Source organism: Rutilus rutilus, assembly GCF_951802725.1.
Source record: "Rutilus rutilus genome assembly, chromosome: 1".
Taxonomy (NCBI): domain Eukaryota; kingdom Metazoa; phylum Chordata; class Actinopteri; order Cypriniformes; family Leuciscidae; genus Rutilus; species Rutilus rutilus.
This window is the reverse complement of record NC_140209.1, coordinates 42,369,594-42,394,448: the sequence shown is the minus strand read 5'-3', so window position 1 is coordinate 42,394,448 and position 24,855 is coordinate 42,369,594. Positions and strand designations below refer to the sequence as shown.

At 38.4% G+C, this 24,855-nt stretch overlaps 2 protein-coding genes and 1 long non-coding RNA gene across 7 annotated transcripts; 1 reads left to right on the top strand and 2 right to left on the bottom strand.

Moving 5' to 3' along the window:
• Positions 1-1,547: 1,547 nt before the first annotated feature.
• On the bottom strand, positions 1,548-11,511 carry LOC311294565. 3 transcript variants are annotated; one of them, XR_014628072.1, is made up of 5 exons: positions 11,420-11,511; positions 7,877-7,913; positions 5,929-6,054; positions 2,207-2,312; positions 1,548-1,829 (listed from the first exon to the last, which is right to left on the bottom strand). It is a non-coding gene; the product is annotated as an uncharacterized lncRNA (long non-coding RNA). The 3 variants fall into 3 exon arrangements; XR_014628073.1 differs by lacking the exon at positions 11,420-11,511 and having other exon boundaries at positions 7,877-7,982; XR_014628074.1 differs by lacking the exons at positions 7,877-7,913; positions 11,420-11,511 and adding an exon at positions 7,563-7,815.
• prl (prolactin) lies at positions 9,366-14,706 on the top strand. Of its 2 annotated transcripts, XM_084415295.1 has the most exons (5): positions 9,366-9,446; positions 9,644-9,765; positions 12,426-12,533; positions 13,682-13,864; positions 14,038-14,706. In XM_084415295.1, the coding sequence occupies exons 1-5, from the start codon at positions 9,413-9,415 to the stop codon at positions 14,221-14,223; spliced, it is 633 nt and encodes a 210-aa protein (XP_084271421.1). In that variant the 5' UTR covers positions 9,366-9,412; the 3' UTR covers positions 14,224-14,706. The 2 variants fall into 2 exon arrangements, with proteins under 2 accessions (XP_084271421.1, XP_084271422.1); XM_084415296.1 differs by lacking the exons at positions 9,366-9,446; positions 9,644-9,765 and adding an exon at positions 11,879-12,129.
• A 3,064-nt stretch (positions 14,707-17,770) lies between these two features.
• prmt1 (protein arginine methyltransferase 1) lies at positions 17,771-22,609 on the bottom strand. Of its 2 annotated transcripts, none has more exons than XM_084415105.1 (10): positions 22,511-22,609; positions 21,320-21,415; positions 21,076-21,231; positions 20,856-20,919; positions 20,568-20,710; positions 20,363-20,450; positions 20,151-20,266; positions 19,904-20,054; positions 19,676-19,797; positions 17,771-19,067 (listed from the first exon to the last, which is right to left on the bottom strand). In XM_084415105.1, exons 1-10 carry the CDS (start codon positions 22,535-22,537, stop codon positions 18,984-18,986), a joined length of 1,047 nt encoding a protein of 348 aa, XP_084271231.1. In that variant the 5' UTR covers positions 22,538-22,609; the 3' UTR covers positions 17,771-18,983. The 2 variants fall into 2 exon arrangements, with proteins under 2 accessions (XP_084271231.1, XP_084271232.1); XM_084415106.1 differs by having other exon boundaries at positions 21,320-21,406.
• Positions 22,610-24,855: the final 2,246 nt, after the last annotated feature.

Here is a 24,855-nt window from a genome sequence, read left to right as displayed (position 1 = left end):
GGGTTGCCACCAGTCCAGTAAAATACAAGATCCCATAGGCAATTTCAAGGTAAAATGAAATAGGGATTTGTCCCATGTTTTACATAGACCTACACATAGCTCAACTCTTAATGATTTTGCAGTGAAATCAACTGCACAAAAATTAGTAGAGAAGCTCATTTGCGCGTGATTGTATTTTAGCGTCTGTTTCCATAGCGACGGTCACGGAGTCTTGACTACGAGATCAAGTGTCGTAAACCTTTGCCTTTTTAAACACGCAGAGCTCAAGTCCGTCTGTTAAACTGCAAGATGCTCTCCAAATATAGGGCTGAATGTGAAAAAAAGTATAATATGCAAGTTTTATATAGTTCTTATTAAATGTAAGATTTTATATCATTTTAACGTTTATGTCTCATGTAATGCCGTCACAAACATTCATTAGTTTCATTATCATGGACATTTAGTTTGTTTTCACTGGTTTCTTGTCTTCCTTTGTTCAATTTTCCCGCCATTCTTTAATTGTGATGGTAATTCATTTAATCAGCACAGGTGTGAATCATTATTTCATCTTAAGTTGCTGTCCGTTTACTCCTCAGTTGTCCAGTTTTCGTTAATACAGCAGAGTTTGTAAAACAGTTGCCTGTTGTTATTGAGTGGGGATTATTAAAGCTGTTTTACCTGATCATCATCTTATAGTTCCTTCCTGCAACTGAGCATTGACTATGCATGGAAACAAACAAAAACATTTAGCATATCTTGCATAAAGAAAACTATGAAAGGTAATGATTAACTTTGCATTTGCCTATGTTAAGCTCTTTTGTAAATAGTGCCTTAAAATGACTGAAATAAGATTATAGAAAACAAACTTGTTTCACATTGTCAATGTCACAATTCAGGCATCACCTAGAACAGGGATTCCATATCTTTTTTGTCAACTGAAGCCTTTGGTCCTAAAATGTTTTCCTTTTCTTTAACTCACAAACAACAATCTCAACATTTGATCAGTCCTTCATGGACGACATCATCCAACTATAATCAGCATTTTCTCTGCTTATGCAAGCGGTAAAATTGGCATGACAGGGCTTTTGCATTGTTAATTAGCTCACATTTCTTGTTTTGAACTATTTAAATGAGACGAAACCAGCCTTTACTGCATGTGTGAGCATAGTCCAAACCCTTAGAATTTATTTTTACTTGGTTATAGAACAAGTTTTCACACTTCTAGCTTGCTTGCTAATAGATCAGCTCAGGAAAGTGCCTTAGATCTGATTGATTGAATGATGAGATCAGTGCAGTTGGGGATTTGAATGGGTGTATTTGTGTGCGTCTTAATGAGTAAGTGAGGAGTTTAAGCTTTCCAATGTCACTAATCGCCTTCTTTAGTTCACCTAAACCCATTACAAAGATCTACATAATCCTTGCCTACAATCCACTTCAGCCACCTTAAAGGTTTGAACTTGTATATAAATAAAACCACTCATTAGAAGTCACCTTTGGCTAGGTAGGATCTGCTAAGTGAGTTAATGAGAGTCGTTTTTGTTTGAGAAACAAATTCAGTTACAATGCTGAACTATTTTAAAATCTTTATTCAATTTTGTAAGCATCTGAGACACATCATTTACATCAAATAATGAGGTCTTCCAAACTGTCAACAAACAGATCAATACAAACAGCCATAAAAGGGGAGGGGAGGTTGGTGGTTTTTGGAATCCATGTAAGCTTCACATGAGTAGAGAAGGGAAGAGACACAAGTATGGTCTCTGCTGCCAAACCACAAACCCCATCATTTAGTCCAGTGCCATGAGCTACAGGGAATGCTGGGAAGGTGGAGGACTCAGTGCAGTAAACCCCTGAGAACAAACACAAATATGATGATGACAGTTACAAAATTCAACAATGCGATTGAGCTATTGACTACTTTTACTAGGGAAAAACTACTTTTATTAGGGATGCACAATATATATATATATGTGTGTGTGTAGTAGAAATTAATTTAAAAAAAAATGAAAAAAGTTGTCTCAATCATGAAGTTAAACACATTAAAAATGTTAAATCAGTACATTAAAAAAATTAATACATTTATTTGTATTTATTCTATGTATCCCCAATTATTAGACCATTCCAATCTAATGTTCCACACTGTGACAGTCCATAATGCCTGAACTGACATAAATAAAATATACATCTGACAAAGTTGAGGAGAATGAAGCAAGTTAATATGCATTACTTTTCCTACATGTTGAGCTCCTCATGAAGCCTCAGCATTGCTCTTCACACAGGCAGCAAACGCCTCCATCAGCTCCTTACACGCTTCCTCGCCATTCTCCTTTACACTGAAGCACACAGAACACACGGTCATTACTCCAGCACACATGGGCCTATACACACACTCATTCACATCAACATATCACATATACAACTTAAAAAATGCTGAACTGTGTAAAAAAAAAATTCTGTACCACACACTGTAAAGACATATACATAACTTTAGTTGTGTCTTTAGTCAGAAAATGTGAATTCATGACAGGCCCGATTCTACTGGGACTGAATGAGACAGTATGAATCCATTTGTGCGAGTGAGATTATTTGAGCCTCTCCACACCAAACAACGGCAGACACTGACACACTGCATTAGAGTGATGGAGCGAAAACAAGGGCTGGAATAACAGCGCGAAGGGAGGGAAAAAAATGCGAAGAGAGGGAGGCAGATAATCCATCTGAACGAGAGAGCCCTAGATTCACGTGACAAAGCAAGCAGGTAATGAAAAAGAGACATGCCTACTGCTAAAAGAGGGAGATGTCGTGACAGAGAGAGCCCCTCCACTGGTTAGAAAATTATTTCAGTGTCTCCTCCCCCACAGATCATCTGCTGCATCTCACACGCTGACATAAGCGAGCTCTCCCTCTCCTCGGTGAGCAGTGATGTAACACACAGCTGGTCAATTTAAATATAAAGAGCCTTATGCAGACTGGTTCTAATAAGCCATGTGACGTAGGTATATGGATGCATGGGGAATTGCACTCGCCAAGGGCATTTCCTTTTCATAGGCAGCCATTTTAATACTTCAGGGATTCAGAGAGGACATGCATGGGGAGAGAATGGACCATTGTGAAACAAGACTAATCAACAGTGTGAGACAAGCTACCTTCTATAGTAAACAATTAGGGTCAGATTATGTCCTTATCCTCAGCAACCAATAACTGGAGATCACAAAACCATTTTAGGTCACCTGGAAAACCACTCATGTTTTGGTCTGCATATGAACCAGAACATGGTTATTTTAGATTTGGGATTCAAATATTGAAACTCTTTAACCTGTGGTATAAAAATAAATGGTTGAAAAAGCACAATCTATTTAAAAACTAGTGTTAAATGGGTAGTTCACCCAAAAATGAACATTCTGTAATAATTTACTCTCTCATGTTGTTCCCAAACTGTATGTCTTACTTTCTTTTGTGGAACTTAAAAGATGTTCTGAGAAACTGTTTGGTTACCAACATTCTTCAGAATATCTTGTTTTGTGTTCAGCAGAAGAACGAACGATTTGGAATCACATGAGGGTGAGTAAATGATGACAGAATTTTCATTTTTGGGTGAACAATTCCTTTAAGACAGATACATTGTTTAAAATGTGTTAAATCACTGCAAGAGTGCATTAAATAAACCGAAGTGCACCTGTTTGGGAGTCAAATATTGGAACACCTTATTCTGGGGTGTAAAACTACAATGATAGCAAAAATGAACAGTCAAATGGGAAGATGATGATCACCTTCCCCAAATTAAGACTGAATAATTCACATGATGGCCAGTCCTCCACATATATAATGCAAAAGGAAAAAGGGCACGGCTCAGGAGTGCTCTTAAACACAACAAATAGGAAATAGTACTCTAAAAAATTGGATAGCTTTACTTGGCTATAGAAAAATTCAACTAGAATCTAATAACTATTGAGTCCATTTGCAATTGATTAGTAGATCAGCTCCATGTGGACCTCCTACAACTAAGCTCATCATGTGCTGATGAACCACAGGTCTTTGTTTATTGATAGATTGAGTAACACTGTTTACCCTGAGGGGGGCTTCTGCAAAACTAGAATAATGCATTCCAACTGCTACAGGAACGGGCATGCTAACATAAATGAGAGGGGGGGAAATTGCTTTGAGTGTAAAAGATTAACTTTTGCTTTGCATTATAATTCTTGAAAGGACACACCTAAAACAAAATGGCTGCATCCTAACTCTATGGCTGAGTTAGTAAAAGATAGAGAACACCTCAAGGTCATAAGGTCATATGAAATGCACAAATTTACACTGCCAGAGAGCAGCAACAAGAGATCTGAAGGTCAAATGTTCCACAACACACTACCAGATGCATTCTCCCAGTGAATAACTGCTGGCTTCTGGGGTTAAACCTGTAACGGTAATCCTCTTCTGATTTTAAAGCCCATGATGAATCCCCTCTGTGGAGTAGCATGACAAAAAAACAGACAAGATGGCCACTGTGACATGCTTAGACCAGGTGTAAAATGACCCAGTAAACAGAACATGCCACACTGTAAAATAAATAAAGGAAACACACATCTACACATAACCATGTACGAGTGCACTATAAATACCAGTGTGGTGTACGTTACATAAAGGTCGGCCTTCAGTGAGTTTAAACATTCAGCTAGTCAGCAATACATGCAAGATGCTGGTCAAAATGATCACAGAAAGGTCAATGACAAACTGACCTGCTAATAGAGTTTCAACTGTAAACAGTTCTGCCATTCCATATTTTTCCCAATAGTCTTAGTCATGTCTGTCCCTGCAGCCTCCCATTCTCATGTTTGAGTGGTGACTGCTCACATGAGAGGAAATTACTGATGTTTGCAAATTTTCTCAATTTTTCCAGCCCTCTCACCAATGCTTTCTGGATTAGTGGATTTTGTTGGTTTTTTATCCTGTAAATGGAGGTGATTGTGGTGACAGGGCATGCTTCAGATGGAACGGTGACACATTATTCAACCAAATTCTTAACCCCACACCCTCCCCCTATCAGGTCCTAGCACACCAAAGGTCAGGGTCTGTGCAACCTTATCTGCGTTCTCTTGCTGCCCAGGCCTGTCGACACTACAAACACCAAAAGCAGCCAATCTGCATTTTTGGGTGGGTTAGTGGGTGTGGGTATTCGGGTCAAAATACAGCTTGAGCAATGGCTGGTGTTAATGATCAGGAGAAAGGGTACACCATGAAACCATAAAAAGTAGAGAAGACATAACATTTCAAATGAACATTCATCACTTGCCATCACAATCCCCTTCATTTTCAAAAACTGAGAAAAGGTTTATTCGCAAACATCAGTAATTCCCTCTCATTTAAACGGTCAACCCTCAAACATGACAAAGCGAGCCCATGGAGACTGCAGGGACAGAAATGGCGAAGACTGATAGGGTAAAAAAGGATGGGAGGACGAGCGAGAGGAAAAGTATGACGTAGTCACATTCCCAACGGCCAATCAGCCGTGAGGAAGAACTGAAGTTGAAGAAAAAGCCCAGAATGCCCTTAATGAGCGACCCCGTCACCCCCGCCACTGCTGCTGCCAACTTGGATAAAACTGACACCAATCAAACCATTTAAAAAACTCACAAAACTTAATCGAGTTACATCTTATTAAAAAATACTGGATCCCCCTGCGCGAACCTTTCACTTTGCATTTGTCGAAAGGTCCTTCCTTCCCTCCATTTTGGATCGCCATCACAATGTAGAATTTACAATGCATATCATAATTCTACTGAATATCATAAATCCCACCACGATCCTAACTATTTGAGACCTACAATAAAGCTATGTGGGAATAAACCTACATATCGAAGAATCAGAATTTAACAAATATTCATGCGGTCCATACAGGGTTGCAGAACGGACCAGTTTTATGGACTATACATGACTGTTACCCTAGTCACTTACCATTTGTCTAAATCTGCCTTGATGGCCACACAGGGTGCTGGGACAGCGGTCTCGGCAGGAGCTGCAGTCTCTGAGTCCGACATGGTCTATGGTGTTGGTGTTTATGCGTGCCTGCTCTGTGCGCTCCTGTGGTTGCATGTGCAGAAGAAAAAAAAGAGAATGGGGAGTTAGAGTTGGCAAGAGGGAGGGGGAGTGTACATAGTACAGGGTGGGGGTGGGAGGGGGGGGGGGTGGGGGTAGACATGAGAGTGCACATATATGTGTGCATGCGCAAGAGATCAAACAGTGATCGGCTTCAACCATACTCAGCAAAGACACCATTTTAAAAGTTTGGTCCTTCAAACACAAAAAAAGCAAATAAGTGTGCTTTCTTTCTTCACCTAAAGGCACAGTGAGTAAAAAAGTACGATGAGAAGTATGCAGCAGAGAAACTTGCATTTGGACACAGAAAGCGGCACTATTTGCTGTGTTATGTCATGGACTGTGCATGGACACCCCCTAATGGCAACATGTTTTCATGACATGTGCACTGCTTCAAGGCTTCTCAAGCACCAGCTGTTTTCATATAAAAGTAACAGAATTTAAATGACATCCAATTGATTTTATTTCAATTATTGGGTTAAAAGGTTTACAGATACATCTGGGGTGTACATGAGTATAGGCTAAACAAAAAAAAAAATTAAATCAAAAGATATTGACAAACATTAAAAAGGTTAAATAAAAACCTTCTTTTTTTAGATAAACACATTTTACAGCTTTTTGATTTAACTATTTAGGTATTAAACTAAAAACAAAGGCTTACCTTCCCCATATTTACATTTATGTATACTAGCTCATGTAAACAGATTAATTAAATAATATTTCTTATAATAGGCTACGACATCATAAGAGGTATATAAAAAATTTAAAAAAGTCAAAAACAGCCACTTTAGAGCGCATCACATAGTATTTATAACTTCCCCTTTAAACTATTGTGACTTGCGCAATACAGTAGCCGCTTTTTCACTGTGGGGCCAGTGAGAGCCAGGGATACGTGCAGGGCGGGGCCAAAGCCTCGGACCTCGAGCCCCGAGGCCAAAATGTGTTAGGCCTACTGAAGCTTGGACGTAGCCTAGTCTTTGACAAAAACGCAATTCTATGCCCAATTGTTTGTTCAGATAATTAAAAAAAAAATTGGGGGGGCTATACAAGTTATGGGAATAATCAAAAATGCAGGCGGTGGCTGGCAACTAAAAAAAAAAAAAAAAAAAGTTCAATCAATCCGTAATCCGTTCAAATAGGCCTAAAGTAACTAATGTCAAGTTGACGCAGTTTGGGTTGAATGCACATCAAGAAATGTAAATCATATCAATAGTACAGGACTTAAAAGTAGGCCTACGGGCTATATATTCTTTTACAATATTTAAGTGAATTAGTTGTAGCCTATTAATTTTTCCACCTTAGTTTATTTCTCTTTTTTGTTTGCATTATGTTCGCTGAATAAACAAAATAATTTAAGACTAAAATGCCTGTTCCGTTAATGTCAAATTCGTAACGTTTAACGCTAAGTTACCTATCTTTTTAAAACGCATTCGACACGTTGATCAAGTGAAGTGGATACTTTTAACTGCAACAAAAGAACGTTTCAGGCATACCTGTTACTTTTTTTGCGAATATCTGAAACTTTTGCGGATCTCTGCAACAACTCATCTCCTCAACGGTCAGTTGAAAAGTTAAGCTTGGTTAAGCCTACCTGTCGGTCTAAATCAAGAGTATGCGATAAAACCTGTAGGAACAAATGACTGAAAGCAACAGGCGCATCTGAAAATGACGGAGGTAGCCTACTAAACTGCGACCAGAACACCGTGTTCTCTGAACAATCAACTCTCATTCATGTATATTTACACTGCTGTCAACGAGCTAAAGTGTTTTAATTACATTTGCATTAAATGCCAACCAATTACTTTACCTGGATCTGCAGCCCGGAAGGATCTGGCAAGAGTTAACTGAAAAACAAAATGAATATTGTTGAACTGAGTTGCCTACTACTGGATCCACGCCTCCTTCTCTAGGAGTCTTTGAGGAGGAGAAACGCCCCATAATGCAGCGGGCACACTAGAATACAAAACTGTTCTCGCTTTAATATTACAAAGCTGTTTACTGGAATTGTTGTCCTTCAATACATAATGTTATGGCAGTGGGGTGGGGGTCTACTGATGAGGTCTTTAGGGGTTTGTCAAATAAAATTTATAAGTTCCCTAAAATATATGTGAAATGTAAGTTCCCTGAAATATATGAGCAGTTTGGAAATAATTTAACCCAATTTGAGCAAACAGAATTAATGAATGATTTTAACATAACATAACATTTCTAAGATAAAATGTTACATAAGGCCTTAAAGTTTTACATTTCAAGGTCGTGTAAGGTTATGCACTGTAACTGGCTCAATAAAAACAATTAATAACAATAATAGTAAAATCAGTGACAGTTTTTTAAAAAATGATTTAAAAAAGTTTTTTCTTGGTTATGCGAAAGTTAAGGGAAGATACCAGTCGATACCAGATACAGTTGTGGGGAAAATAGCTTATAAACCATACAGAATGTTTTTTAAAAATGAAAAAATATAGAAGGTTTTCTGTGAGGGTTGTGTTTAGGAGAGAGAATATACAGTTTGTACAGTATAAAAATCATTATGTCTATGGAATGTGTGTGTGTTTTCCAAACGAATGTTACACAGAAGCAGAGGGGGGTGGGGGGGTGGGGGGGTGACAGAAGAATTTCCCCACACAGACATGGAAAAATGCTAAAAAAAACAACTAAAAAACAAGGCAACATAGAACAGGAAACTTTCATTAGAATTGGGTTTAACCAGCACATTTAGACATACATAAACCAGGAAAGAAAAGAAAAGAAACAAAAAGGCCATAAAAGCCCTCAGTCCACAGCAGGACATGACAAATGAGTGTTTCCACATGGGGGAAGGGTCTGTAACGTGTAGACTTTCTTTAAACGGCACATGGCTGCAAGAGTGCAGAATGGGTACCTCCAGAGTGGTGCAGTCTGTTTCATTTTCCATTTGTTCTTCCATTCCATACTTCCAGATATCCTAAAGATCCTAAAGTAATCGCATCACACTAAACACACATTTCACAAAAATCCCCTTTTCACTTGAAATAAGCTCTATATTCAGAAGTTTCTCCATCCAGTAATTAAAAGAAAGAATGTTTTACATTTATTTATTTATTTGGCACTTCATGTGACTGCTGGTGAATTTTACCCTCCTGTGTCCTGTATCTACTCAAGCAGCTTATCAATATTGATTAACCAAACTCTCAAAACAATGTTTTTCATTAGTTTCAGGACTGAACTAGTTTAGGTACAATACACCTGGAGTGTAAAACTTACTGCATACCCAAATGAAAGGAGTAGGTCTATATAATGAAACGCTCAGGAGAGGAACGCAGACTGCAAAGATTCAAGTACGAGAATAAAGAATCCAGTTAATATGATGGCTGAAGGATCTAGACTATACTTTGCAGGTAAGCAAACCTTATCTTCCTCAATCTAACCTTTCCCCACCACATTTTACACTTTATCTCTACTCCCTTGTTACATCCCCTTTTCTGTTTTCGATTCATGTTAACTTGATTTCAGCTCCCTCTATCTGCCTTTCTTCTTTGTCCATACTCCTGATGACAATACTGTTTAACTGTTCCTTTTTCTCTTTTCTTTTCAGTGACTGTCCTGATGTGTGCATTTGCCTCAATCAATGGTGTCGGTCTGAATGATTTACTGGAAAGAGCCTCTCAACTTTCAGACAAACTTCACTCCCTCAGCACCTCTCTCACCAATGACCTGGTCAGTACTAAACACCCTCGTAAAAAAAAAAAAAGCATGTTGTTACATTAACGTTTACTCAGACAATGGATGATGTAAAAATAACCCAAAGCAGGTTTATTGAAGACAGGGGAGTTTACAGGTAAGACAATGGATCCAGATCAAACAAGATCCAGATCAAACAGTAGTAATGGTAATGGCAGAGCAGTATACAATAGAGTCCTTGGATCACATGAGGAGAAGACAAACGAGGAGATGACAATGCTGGAGTGGAATGGAAGATGGAGAGCAGGCAAGTATTTATTTAGGTTGGTATTATTCACAGGATGTAGAGTCTGTAGTCATAATGGTAATCAGACAATGAGTTAACTGAGTGAGTGTCTTTTATAGGGCATTGACGAGACTGTGATAGGATCATCAATTGGCAGACCTGGGCAGAGTCAGTGTGATTGAGGATGATGGCAGAACCGGAAAGACCCCGCGGAGCCAGAGGGGTGGTGGGTCAAGGCGCAGCAGGAGATCCACAAGTCCAAAGAGGTGCCAGAGCAACGATTGACCAAGGTGGAGCCAGAGGGATGAGGGAGCTTAGGCGAAGCCCGAGGGATGATAGACCATGGTGGAGCAGAGGGAGCGTGGAGCCGAGGTGGAGCTACTCGTACTGGGAAGATGGGCTGGTGGGTCTGCTCCTCCACTTTCCCCACTGTGTGAAGATCCACAAACCCACAGGGTATAATCAATGAAGTCCACCAAGGAACTATGACCCTCACTCAACAGTAACATCTGGTCGAGTATGTCATCTATCCCACTCCAAAGGATGTAAGGGTTATCCCAGCGCAACTCGTGACAGATCTCAAGGAAATCCTCCACATACTCCTCCAGGTGGCCATCTTGGGTGAGAGTGAACAGGGACTCGTCAGGGACACAGAGTAGCTAAATCAGGGAGTGCAGAATGTTGGCACAGTGTTGGTAGGTCTGGTCATCTGTAACGTTGACTCTGACAATGAATGATGGAAAGAACCCAAAGGAGGTTTATTAAAGACACATGTGAGCATACAGGTAAGACAATGGATCCAGATCAAACAGGTAAGTAGTAATGATAATGGCCTGTATTTATCGCATTGCGACTGTGTGGACCGCTTCATCCATCACTTGTTTCATATCAGGTGGCATTTTCTTAGCCGTATGGGGGCTTGCCTGTGTATCATGCAATGCGTTCATACTAAAAATAGAGAGACAGCCTGTACTTTTGTCATCAATCCACTGTTTGCACCAGTCATTGCCCGTGCTCCGTCGGAGCAAATACCCACATAGGTCTTCAATTAAATGTCATGTTCACGTACAAATTAATCCAATGTGGCAAAAAGTTCCTCACCTGTTGCATGTTCGGGAAGAGGGCGACAAAACAGAAAATACTCCGTAATTTGTCCTTCACCGACAAATCTAACATAAACCATTAATTGTGCTTCTCCTGCAATATTGGTGCTCTTGTTAAGTTGGAGAGAAAATAAGCTTGATTTTCGTGATTATCTGCTCTTTCACATCTGTTGCCATTCGCCCAATACAACTAGTCACTATATCATTTGAGACTCAATCAATGCTAATTGATCAGTAGCACTTTGTCCACACATAACAGAAATAGTCTCTTTAGCTCAGGGTAGAAAAAAGAAAGTCTCACCTAAATTGTGTGGCTTCTCAGTTTTGGCAATCCAATGAGAAATAATAAACAAGGTGTGTGACCCAATCATTCACCGTGGTGGCTTTCTGTAGCATTGATTTTTGACCACATAGCTCCTGTAGTTTTCATTGGAAAAAGTGGCTTTGTCAGCAGCGATTCGTGTTTAGTTGTCAAGTGTCTTAGCATGCTAACACCTTGCCACAAATCACATACTGTGGTTGGGATTCCCCCCGATCGCTGGTCTCAGTGAAGCCATATTCCGAGTACTTATCGTCATATTTTCTGCTTTTGGCCTTCTTTCCTTGTTCTCAACTGGATGCTTTTTGTCAGCACCAATTAAAAATTGCTCCATGTCTAATCAGCAGTCCAGCTATGACTAACCACCAATTGCAAAGCCCATGACTACTTCCAATCTGCTGTTAATTTGTTATATCATGACGCTAGGTGGTGCTATTAGGCGGGTCTTTTACATACACTCAAAATAAAAGTTATCCTGCGACCCACCTGCTACCTCTTTGCGACCCCCAGATTAAGAACCGCTGCTCTAGAAGCTTTGAATATTTTCCTGGAACAGTCAGGGTAAAGCCTCAGTGCTTTGAGGCTTCATTTCCCCATCCCTACTAAACAGGAACACAAAAGGAGAGGACAAACAAGCAGATGACAATGCTGGAATGGAATACGATGGTGAACAGGAAAGTAATCTTTTTCAGGTTGGTATCTGTAGTCATAATGGTGACCAGACAATGAGTTAACTGAGAAGGTGTATTTTATAGTGCAATGAAGAGACCGTGATCACATGTGACCGTGAGGGATGCTGGGGTAATGTAGTATGTGAGTGAGAGTCATATACTGTCTATGGTGAGAGTGCAGCAAGGAGTGAGGAAGAGTCCATTGTGTGTGTGACAGTTACATGCACACTGGGTTGTTTTTGACTTCAGTTTTATCCAAACAGGTATTTTTTTCATAGATGTGATGTTGGTTGTTTTTGATATCCTTTCGACCACAGGATTCTCACTTTCCTCCTGTTGGGAGGGTAATGATGCCCCGTCCGTCAATGTGCCACACATCCTCCCTTCAAATTCCCAACGACAAAGACCAAGCCCTGAAAGTGCCGGTAAGAGAACACATGCATCCATCTTACTCTTTTTAAAATGTAAAAATACTTTCTCCTATTCCAGCTTATTTTTTTTGTACCAAATAAACATTGTTTTTTGTTAAATTACAAATATGAAATATTATGAGGCATAATATAAATAAAATATTTAAATTTTAATTTAAAAAAAATATATATAATCATTATAATTTAATTTATATAACATGTAAAACAATCTATACAAAAACACTATTAAAACACTCTATATATGATGTTAATATAATATATTTATATATAAATACTTTACAAAGCTTGCAAATATTTGAAGTCTTAAGAGCCTCATCCTATTCCAACTTTTATTTATACTTTTTTTTTATTTTTTACTTTTTTTTTTATTTATACTCAGCCTGTTATTTTAGCTTAAAGTGATAGTTCACCCCAAATTAAATTAAATGAAAATTTGGTCATGTACTTACCCTCATGTCGTTCCAAATCCATGAGATTTTTGTTCATCTTCATAACACAAATGAAGAAATATCTAAGAGATTTCTGTCCCTCCTTTGAAAGTCCCATTCAACCAACACTTTGACTCTTCAAAAAGTTCTTAAAGAGATCATAATAGAAATACATGGCCTGGTTACACAGACGGGGTTTAGATTAATCCAGGTTTAGGCCTTAGTTTAATTAAGACATTTAAGTAGCTTTTAAAAACATGCCGTAAAATAAAACATTACTTTTGTGCATCTTGGCATAAAACAATGTCAACAATAAAACATATCAACAATGAAACACATTTTAAAATATGTCAGTTCAAGTTGCTTTCAGTTAAAACAGCTGAAACATGCATTTTAGTCTAGAACTGTAGAACCGGGGGTATATGAATCAAGCTGTTTAATCCAAGTCTTCTTGAAGAGACACAATCACTTTACTTAAAAGTACCTTTTAAAGTCACCAATGGACAAAATCAAGTTGCACCCTACATTTTTTCTTGCTCGAGAGGCCGTCACACTCGGATATAAATCACAATATTGCAACTTCCGTTTTTAATACCAACTTTAATGTGCAGGCAGGGACAACCATAAGTAGACATCTACCTCTTGTGGTCTTGTGTGTAATTACAAGCGGAACAGATGGGCAATGAATGAAGTTTTATGTGATTGTTTCTGCAGGAGGATGAGTTGCTTTCTTTGGCTCGGTCTCTGCTGCTGGCGTGGTCCGATCCCCTCACCCTCCTGACCTCTGAAGCGTCCAGCCTGGCACATCCAGAACGCAACACCATTAACAGCAAGACCAAAGAGCTGCAAGACAACATCAACAGCCTGGGTGCAGGTCTGGAGCGTGTCGTTCAGAAGGTGAGTGCGCTTTTAGGAACAGCTCACATTGCATATATATTGTGCATGTTGATTGTAAGAGGGTAATATAAGTAGCCTAAATCTGAATGATTTTTGGATACAAAGAAAGAAATCTAAAATGCACCTTTAAGCAGGGTTGATTTATTTGTTGTCCCCTTCTCTCTTCTCTGCAGATGGGCTCATCCTCAGACAACCTGTCCTCTCTCCCTTTTTCCAGCAACAGCCTTGGCCAGGATAAAACCTCTCGACTTGTCAATTTCCATTTCCTGTTGTCCTGCTTCCGCAGGGATTCCCACAAAATTGACAGTTTCCTCAAAGTGCTCCGCTGCCGGGCAGCCAAGAGACCTGAGATGTGCTAGAGTGAAAATGCTATGCTTCTCTCATTGTGGATGTTAAGTTAAAATGGTAGAGCAATGAGTGATTTGAAATGTTTCTTTATAATATCACATGGCAAAACATGCCCTTTATTGTTTGTTTCGAAGATGTAGATATTTGATTTACTTTCTTACTTGAATAAATAACTGGACAAACTGGCCAGATTACTCTGTCCCCAGAGACAAAAGACAACAAAAAGTAAACAAAGGTATTTCAATAAATTTTTTAAATTGAAGGTCATATAAAAGTTCTGCATGCAGACATACTGTTTGATGAATAAATGCACAGAGTATATTGAAATGTTTGACCATGCACAGTTTGATAAGACATTTGTATATTTAAGTAACTAAAATGTATTTATTAAGAAATTATGTTGGATCTTTAACACATTTATTTTAACATCATCTTCTGAAATGCAATATTTAGAGCTTTGCACCAATGTCAATAAATTCCTATCATGCAAATTTATATTGACTTATGAAATCTCATTACACACACATGGAAAGATCATAGAATTTCCAAATATCCAATATTTTACATAATTTTTGTGACATTTATTCTACTTGACACATGGGATTACAAATTTAAGAATGTTTAAGATCTGCTGAGATGTCCTGACACATAAGATCACATGAAAAACTAAGGTGAAGTACACTGTATTTAGCATTTAAAGTAAAGATGACATCAAATGAATGATTCTGTTAAGCAAAGTTGCTAGCAAGAGGTTTCTTCCGATTCCCGTTTTCTTTATTGTAAGTCAAATGTGGCGGATCACTGAGACTCTCACCTTTTGTCTTTAATGGCTCTTGGAGCCCCTATCCCATTCTTTGAATAATTAATACTGATAGGATTAGGACTGGTGAAATCTGTCTGGGGCGGGTTCCTACCTGCATACTTTATTTGCATGCTTTTTTTAAAGATTTGTAAGATTTTTCTTTGTCTCTTATCTCTAACCCCCCTAAATGTATCTAAAACTACAATGTACTGCTGTATATATGTACAGTATCTCACAAAAGTGTGTACACCCCTCACATTTCAGCAAACATTTTAGTATATCTTCACAAGGGACAATACTATAGAAATGAAACTTGGATATATTTTAGAGTAGTCAATGTGCTGCTTGTATAGCAGTAGATATTTAGTGTCCTCTGAAAATAACTCAACATACAGCCATTATTGTCAAAATAGCTGGCAACAAAAGTGAGTACACCCTAAATGAACATGTCAAAACTGTGTCCAAAGTGTCAATATTTTGTGTGAGCAGCACTGTTATCTAGCACTGCCTTAATCCTCCTAGGCATGGAGTTCACCAGAGCTGCACAGGTTGTTGCTGGGATCCTCTTCCACTCCTCCATAATGACATCATGGAGCTGCTGGATGTTAGACACATGGCGCTTCTCCACCTTCCGCTTGAGGACGCCCCACAGATGCTCAATAGGGTTCAGGTCTGGAGACATACTTGGCCACTCCATCACCTTCACCCTCAGCAAAGCAGTGTCATCTTGGCGGTGTGTTTGGGGTTGTTATCATGCCGTTCGGCCCAGTTTCTGAAGGGAGGGCATCATGTTCTGCTTCAGAATGTCGCAGTACATGTTGGAATCCATGTTTTCCTCAATGAAGCTCAGCTCCCCAGTACCAGCAGCACTCATGTAGCCCCAGACCATGATGCTACCACCACCATTCTTGACTGTAGGCAAGACACAATTTTCTTGGTAATCCTTACCAGGGCGTCGCCACACATGCTGGACACCATCTGAGCCACACAAGTTTATAGTCTCATCAGGCCACAGGACATGGTTCCAGTAATTCATGCTTTTGGACAGGTTGCTTTAAGCAAACTGTTTGCGGGCTTTCTTGTGAGCCAGCTTCAGAAGAGGCTTCCTTCTGGGACGACGGCCATGCAAACCGACATGTTGCAGTGTGTGGCGTATGGTCTGAGCACTGACAAGCGGACCTTCCGCTTCTGCAACCTCTAAAGCAATACTGGCAGCACTTGTGCGTCTGTTTTTTTAAGCCAGCTTCTGCACCTGACGCACAGCACGAGGACTCAACTTCTTTGATTGACCCTTGCGAGGCCTGTTCTGTGTGGACCCCGTCTTGGAAAACCTCTGTATGACCCTTGCCTGTACTGTAACTCAGTTTCAGGGTGTTACCAATCTTCCTATTGCAGTGGCCATCTTTTTGGAGAGCAACAATTCTAATTCTCTAATCCTTAGAGAGTTCTTTGCCATGAGATGCCATGTTGAACATCCAGTGGTCAGTATGAGAGAATTGTACTCAAAGCACAAATTCTAACTACTCTAATACAAGATACACAAATTTGTATGGTCCTGTCAAGCAGACAAAAACATGAACACGATGAATAGGACATGTGGCTTTGCATGGTTAACTGACGTACAGATATCACGTAGAGGTGTACTCACTTTTGTTGCCAGCTATTTTGACAATAATGGCTTTATGTTGCATTATTTTCAGAGGACAGTAAATATCTACTGCTATACAAGCAGCACATTGACTACTCTAAAATATATCCACATTTCATTTCTATAGTATAGTAACTTGAGAAGATATACTAAAATGTTGGCTGAAATGTGAGGGGTGTACTCACTTTTGTGAGATACTGTATGTGAAGAAAAACTTCATGAGAAAAATGTAATGCTGTAGATAAGGCATATTTTACAGATGAAAAGGATACGGACACAGAGAGCAGCTTACAGGAGAAAACGCAGGTTACATCAGAAAAACCTTAAAAGGATTGCAGAAGCCTTAGCAGTTTTACAACTGCTGACAGCAAAAGATAACCTAACTGCTCGAGTACAAAAGACTGATAACCATCAAATTGGATACTGATTGAGCAGTATCACTCATCTAATAAATTACTACTACATTATTGGCAAGCAATTGTCAGCCAATATTGTCATTGATAAAACCTTGAGCAAGAACTGACCACATAGAACTCTTCCGTTCAAATTGTAAGTACCATTTGAATGCTTATGATTTAGGTCAGATTTGACCTACTTTACCCAACCTGAGAATAATAAATAAGGTTAAAAGTGTTAAGGTTAAAATTCACACCATAAAACAATGCAAAAGGATGAAGCCCTTACGAACTCAAGAAAAGAAAAATCAAGCACAGATATTAATTCAGATGTGAGCAGCAGTACACACTATATAAAAGCAGGTGTGCAGCTATATGTTTGTAAAAACTGAAAGCAGAACAATTAAAGATTCAACCTCAAATGACTATAGCTCCAGCATAAACAATAGCAGGTGGTACACAAATTAAAAATAAAAGAACTGTAAAATGAACTTCAGGGAGTGTAGGGCTGCAACATTTCCTAAATGTCTCAGCTTAATCTAGAAGCAATTCAAAACAACTTGATCAAATAAGCATTAAGTAGATTAACATTTAAAACTTGAATAACTTTGATCATTCATCAGCTAAATATGCCTATATAAAATACTTTCATAGTTCTAAATGAAAAGCTAGTTTAGCAAGTTTGCATTTTTTTAATAATTGAAGAACAAATGCAGGTTTAATTTGTTTTTATTTCAAAAAAAGAAAAGAAAAAAACAATTCCTAGTGGACAAATGCCTGCCTGGTAATAATCCACACCAGTGCTAGACACAAAACGTGAACTTGCACCCCTCGACAAAAACACTGTTGTACACAGCAACACTGAGAGAAGATCACAATATGGAACAAATGTGAAGTTACTCAAACACAGGAAAAGCATCACCCTTCAATAAAAGCACTTCTACGGAAAATTTAGTTTGAAGGTCTTCCTCTGTGGAATTAAATTGTAGCTCTGGGTTTGAGAAACTTAGTTTTAAGTGCTTATAGTGCAAAAGAGCAGCAGATAAGCTTAAACTAAACAGTCAGCCATTGGATGAAGATTTTTCCTATATGACATTAAAAAGATCAAAAGATCTAAAATAGTGCTCATTAACACCACCTACGAGCTGTACAAGAGAATACTACACCATCTCATCCATAGCACGATATTATCCTCCATTTGGGTCATTGCCACAAGTATTATTTAAAGAAAAGAAAAAGGGGGGGGGGGGGGGGACAAAGGAGGACTACATGAATTAAAACAGTTACTCCACAGAAGACAAATGGCCCCCTACTGATGGTCCAAAACAACTGCGGAAATACAAAATGATATGGGCTCATTCAGAAATCACTGGGCAGAGCTCCTGACCACAGTGAAACATGACAACAGGTTTTACCTACATGGAATATGTTAGCTTTACCAGATTGAATATCAAAATACAAACAGCTGATTTGCATTTTTTTTTTACAGTGACCAACACACGTCATCATGGCAGGAGGGAAAATAAAAATAAGACATACACATGGATGACATGTTGTCATAAACAGACAAACAGGCAAAAGAGAGCAGTTGTATGTGTGTGCACGCATGCATGAATTCAATGGATCCCATCTAAGATTGTCCACCTAAAATTTGGAAAAAGCAGGGCCAAAAAGGAAATTTGCACATGGAAAAAATAAAGCACAAATCTGCCATGTTTAGTCCCCTTTGGTGCATTACACAAATCAAAAAAAAAAAAGTTAATTTAAAATTGTTCAATAACCATCAAAATCCTCCATGTCAGACAACATTCTGTAAAACAGAATCTTTAAAAGGTCTGTCACGCAGTGTCATGTAACAAAGTACATGTTTCACACACACGCATACACTGCTCTGAGTTGCCTCGCACACACTGATGCTAAAGGAATCTAGCGCATTCTGTACTCTGACGTCTTGGACACCTCACAGAGCTGACCCTTGAAGTCGATGTCGACGTTAAAGTCCAGGTCTCTCTGGAAGATAAGGGGGGGAGGGGTTAAAAAGTTAGACCAACATTTTTATTGTATCCACTAAAGTGAACAGGAATGTAGACCATGTATAGATTAGAAGACCAACAAGTATTAATTATTTTAGCAACGACGACCAAAAGTGTCTTACAAAAGACATCTTTCAAATAAATGCTGTTTTGAACGTTCTAATCAAAGATTCCTAAAAAAAACAGCATAATGAGACTTCAGCATTGATGAGAAGTTGTTGCCCACCAAATCATCATATTACAAAGATTTCTGAAGAATCATGTGACACTAGACTGGAGTAATGCTAGAAATTCAGATTTGGCACAACAGAAATTACATCAAAATTAAAAGTTATTTTAAAAAGTAATATTTACTATTTCTGTATTTTTTTTATCAAATAAATGGTTTACAAATATTTGCTTTTAAAAATAAAAGGATATATATTTTTAGAACCCAATCAACCATATATATATATATATATATATATATATATATATATATATATATATATATACACACACTTTTTTCCCCTCTTCTTACACTTTCATGCAAGATTCTATTCTAAAAGTGAGCTTTTAGAATATTAAAGTAAAGATGGGGCTTACGTTATTCTTGACGTTAGGTTTCATGCTGATGGTGCCAAAGATCTCCTCTCCAGTCTTTACCGTCAGATAGTCATCAAGGTAGAACACAGTCTGCTTCCAGTGAGTGTAAGGAGACTCAGGGCCTAAAAGACAAATTCACTTTGTTTTTCAACAGGGTTTATATAATCTTCAAGAAACTTGTGGTGAAAATGGTACCGTAGAGAGAGGGCAAAGAAAAACAGTACTCACTAGTAGAGAAGCCTGTCCTCTTGTGGCAGCGAGTGAACTCTATGTTGAAGTAGGTTACCAGTGCATGGATGTAGTCATTCCTTTTCACCTGCAGGCAGAAAGGTGACGTGAAGGACAAGTCCTCAATCTTCACCGTGTAGATGTCCACCTCCTAATGAACCGAGAGAATGGATAGGTTGAATAAAGCAAGGTTTATATGAAAAGCTTTATGTATCATTAGAGCACAATTTTGGTGGAGTAAACTAACCTTAATGAGGCAGGCAGTGCTCACAAGCTGCTTGGGGTCAACAACATCCACTAGAGGTTCCTTAATAGCCACTTCCTTGATACAGGACATGTCAAATCCATAAACATTCTCCCACCCTAATGGAAAAAGAAAAAAAGAAATCCAAATATGAAAATGAAAGTCATGTCAGACACAGCTGAAACCCTCAAAAGTGCATTCAGAGATTGACATACAGTGAATTTTGTAGTCCTTGTACTGTCGGTCCTCAATAGCAGTGACGTAGAGCGTGGCTCTGTCAGGGAAAATCAAACCATCAGGTTTCTGAAAAAGGAAAACAAAGGGCAATGTGAACATTTATCAAGTTAAGCTCTGCATGCACAATTTCTATATTGAATAGCTCCAACACTTCGATGCTTAAGGACATTAGCATACACCCACCAGCCATTTGTCTCTTGCATAAATGACAGTGTTGAGCATGGATTCATAGAAGAGACAGTAGCCCATCCACTCAGAGATGATTATGTCTACTTTGTCCACAGGAAGCTCGACCTCCTCCACTTTCCCCTTAATAATGGTAACGACTAGACAGGGAAAATAAAGGTTAAGTATTTAAGGAACATAACTCACAATACAATAAACTCAGTTTACAATCACAAAAGCTATGACTTGGCTGTGCAAATAAGGTCTGTAAGAATGTGGAAGTCAAAAGTTCTGAGAAGTCCTTACTATGATCCAACTTGTTGGCCTTCACAATCTTCACAGCATAATCTGATATACTGCTGCACTCAATCTGGGGAACGAATGACAAAAGAATGAAAAACCTGACAAAAGCACAGCATGATAACTGGGCAATTACCTCATTCAGCTAGATTACTCAATATCCATAACAAAACCGGTTGAAAACAAAGAGGTGACATTTACAGAAACAGGTAGGATTTACACTGACCCCAATAACTTTCTTGGCCCCAGCTTTGGCTGCAAACATACAGAGGATGCCGGTTCCACTTCCCACATCCAGCACCACTTTATCCTTGAAGAGATGCTTGTTGTGGAACATTGAGTTTCTATACGTCAGAGTACGAACTTCATCCTTCAGCATCTCCTGTGGACACAGAATGGGTTTACATTAGTCACAGATTTTAAGACATTTAATTGTACTATTCATGAGACAAGAACCAATAGGACCGTACCTCATGAATGCCAAAGTGTGCATAGGAATCAAAGTAGTAGTCTTTGGAGGTCATATCTTCTGCTGCAGGTTTCACTGAGCTCTCTCCCTGGGACACCTCAAATAAAGAAAGACATTTAAAAAGAGAAAAATCGCAAATTAAGCACTATGAAAGCACTTCACTTAAGTTTTGGCAGTGTCTTTTGCGGTTTAAAATACCATTTTTATGGGGAAAACCCCAACAAGACTTAAAGGTGATCATAAACGTGCTTTGATGTAATTTGTATGGAATTGTGGGCAATGCTTCAGAATATTCCGTTGTCTCAGTCGATTTGCATATATGCAAATATCAATAAAGTGACTCGGTGTCGTTTTAACGAATCAATTAACTGAAATGCTTCAATTCTCGCTACCAACAAAATCATTTGTCGCCACCAACCGGCATAAAATTAAAACAAATACTTTTGATCGAAAATTTAAACCCCGTCAATAAACAGAATTCAGGTTATTTGAAACAGTTATCTATTGTCTATTTTACAGCAAAACTTTAAATGTAAAAAATGTATACTAATGTTATACTAATTCGCCTTTAACAGCGCCGGAAGACCTCTTGAACATTTAGATTATACGCATGAGGGGAAAACGTGGTCGATGAAAAAAGAAATAAACTAAGTTACCATACCGCCAATTACAGCACCCTAATCAATCGTTAATTAAAATAAATCGGATTAATCGTGGTTGATGAACAAAGCTACAATAAGTAGCAAAAGTAGTTCATAGCCATCGAGATGCGGTGTTCAGTCCCATGCGGTCTGTGCTCCAAACAATAAGTCATTCAAGCACCCCGCCAGCGTGCTCTAAAAGACCCTCATGGGCACGAAACGGGCAGCCAGCCATCAGGACTCGCACTAATAGATGGAATTCCATAAATTAAGGGTTGCACATAACATAGTTATCGGATCTAACTCATTTTAGCCAATTAGCAATAGCCGACACGTGATGCGAAATGAATGAATTATCCGAGGCTGGCTAAAATGGATGCTCAAGATGCGTGTGCGCACATTACATACGCAGCACACAAATGTGATCAAAGACTAAAGAATCATAACCAGAACTTAATAAACAAAGTTGCCATATCGATTCGGCTATAGTAAATAGCTAATTCATATCGGAGGTGCTCTATGCGAAATGGCCTTGAGTAGCTCCAGCTTACCTCCATTCCGTCTGCCGTCTCCGCCATTTCGATAAACTGGATTCCACTACGACTGCAGCAAAGCTCATGTAAAGCACACTTGTATTGATCCCGCCTCTTTGCTGTGACTATTCCATTATTTGATTGGAGGATAATCACGTGATTTACTGAATTCCCCGCCCTCTTTCTTGCAGCTCTCCGTCATAGGCTCAACTTCTCTGCGTTTTTTCCGCTCTTTTAAGGCGTGACTTTCATTGGACCAAACTGTAGCGCGATTATTACAGTTTTTCTGAATTGCTAAAACACTAAAAATCCCATTCTCTGAACCAAATTTACAATAGCCTAATCCAATTTGTCGAATAAATCACTCTTTCTTTCTGTTAAGCATTTGTTTTAGGTAGGCTAGTTAAGACACCATTTGCAAATCTCATGCACTCTTTTTGCAAAACTCTAAACACATTTCACACTGTGATGCATTTATGTTTCAAAACGCTAAACACAGGCAGGCAAAAGTTAAACATAACTACAACACTGTTGTCATCGTTTACACACAACGACTCAAAATTGTTTACACTTATTTCTAATGATGTGATTAAACTAACTGTAATACAACAAGTCAGTTCAGAGTGCCCAAATTGACTCAAAATGTTGCACTGAACGTTGATACCAATAATGGATGGAAACAATATAAGAGGGAGAGGAGGAAGAGTCGCCTATGTGTAAGAGGTTGTAGATGAGGAGGACGAGAAAGAGCAAGGTGTGGAGAATGTGGTCAACCCTGGATCTGGAACAGAGGGGTTTTCCCTTTACCTGGCAAGAGAAGACATTGCCTGTGATTTGGACAAAGTCCTCAGGCTGGACCCAACATGAAGACGTGATGCTTAGGCAGAATGAATCTCTCATTGACCTTGGTTTTGCAGTTGCACAACTCTTTTGAGTGTTCTGTAACATGCTTTTCATTTAGACTTTTTTTTTTAAACCTTTTTGGCTTTTGCAGATGGGTTACTGTATTTTCACAGTATGCAAGTGCTAAATATACAGACATTCAATAGGCCTAGAATATTCAGTACAATACTATACTTGCAGTGCATACAGAATACAATTTATTCACCTACTGCTGTAAGTTGTGATTACTATTTTTTTACGTAATTGCAAAATTATTTTACTTTGTTGCAATATAATTTTTCCTGTAACTGCATGCTTTGGATTTTGTTCTCCATTTTTTGATGTAGTGTCTGACGAATGATCTGTAGTGTTTATATTATTGACTCGTGTGTGTATGATCTGAAAGCATTGTGATTTTGAACACAAATAAAATAAGGTTTAAGGTTTTGAGAAAGTGGGTGATGGTTTCGAGAAATGTGTTTTAGCAATTCAGAAAACTGAAATTTATTCTTTAATAATTGTATATTTCATGTTATTTGACAGTTGGGATTTCATTGTTTTCAGGCAGATATGAGAGTTGGGCTGATGTAATTTATAATCTTACAAAACCCTTTATAGCAACCTATAGTGACTGATTGAAACGGATTGAAGGCATTTTTTTCAATGCAAAAGAGAGAATGAATATTGACCAAACTAAAACAAGAGAAAAGGGCACCCATGAGCACATTAAACCCCCAAAATGGTCACACTTAAACCTGTATGCATTGAATTTTTTTTCTGTGGAACACGAGAAGATATATTTTTTAAATGTATATTTTGGTCTGTACAATCATAATCAGTGTTGTTTGAACCACATTCTTCATAACTTCTTTTGTATTTCACAGAAGAAACTCAAACAGGTTTGGAACGACACAAGGGTAAGTTAATGGTGACAGACAGAATTTTATTTTTTGAATGAATTATCCCTATCAAACCAAGCCACGAGCAACCTATTGTCTAAGCACTTATATAAAAATAATAATAGTAGGGTGTGGCCTTCAGAATAGTGTACATTTACTGCTAAATCGTAACAAATATAGATATGATTTTACCATGTACAGCATGATGCATCATCTAATATATTATTTGGGGAAATAATTGGACACATTTGTTAGTTTAGTTGTTACAGCACAAAACTAAAAGGAGCCATTTGCCCCATAATGAGGTATTGCTCCCTGGGGCAAGAAGTTGTCATCACAATTCCCAGTTGTCATCACATTTTTGGAAAATATATAAAATAGATTTTAAATCATATTTAATAAATTATTTGAAAATTATTTTAGGAATAAATTATTTCTTTGATGGACTGGTCATCTATCCAGGGTGTTTCCAGGTAAACTCTAGCTTCGCTGTGCCCCTACAAGCGGTTTGAAAAGTTGAGAGAAAAAAGGTGCCAATTAATGTAAAATACTAAATCAAATATTATATGTACATTTATATAG

Bases quoted from the DNA above. Each gene is read 5' to 3' on its own strand.
- prmt1 (XM_084415105.1), bottom strand. From the start codon at position 22,537: ATGGCGGAGACGGCAGACGGAATGGAG. The intron at 20,451-20,567 runs GTGGGTGTATGC...TTCCTTTTTCAG, and splicing joins ATGCAAGAGACAAATGGCTG to AAACCTGATGGTTTGATTTT. The intron at 20,055-20,150 runs GTTAGTTTACTC...TCGGTTCATTAG, and splicing joins GCACTGCCTGCCTCATTAAG to GAGGTGGACATCTACACGGT.
- prl (XM_084415295.1), top strand. From the start codon at position 9,413: ATGATGGCTGAAGGATCTAGACTATACTTTGCAG. The intron at 9,447-9,643 runs GTAAGCAAACCT...TTTTCTTTTCAG, and splicing joins ATCTAGACTATACTTTGCAG to TGACTGTCCTGATGTGTGCA. The intron at 9,766-12,425 runs GTCAGTACTAAA...TTTCGACCACAG, and splicing joins CCTCTCTCACCAATGACCTG to GATTCTCACTTTCCTCCTGT.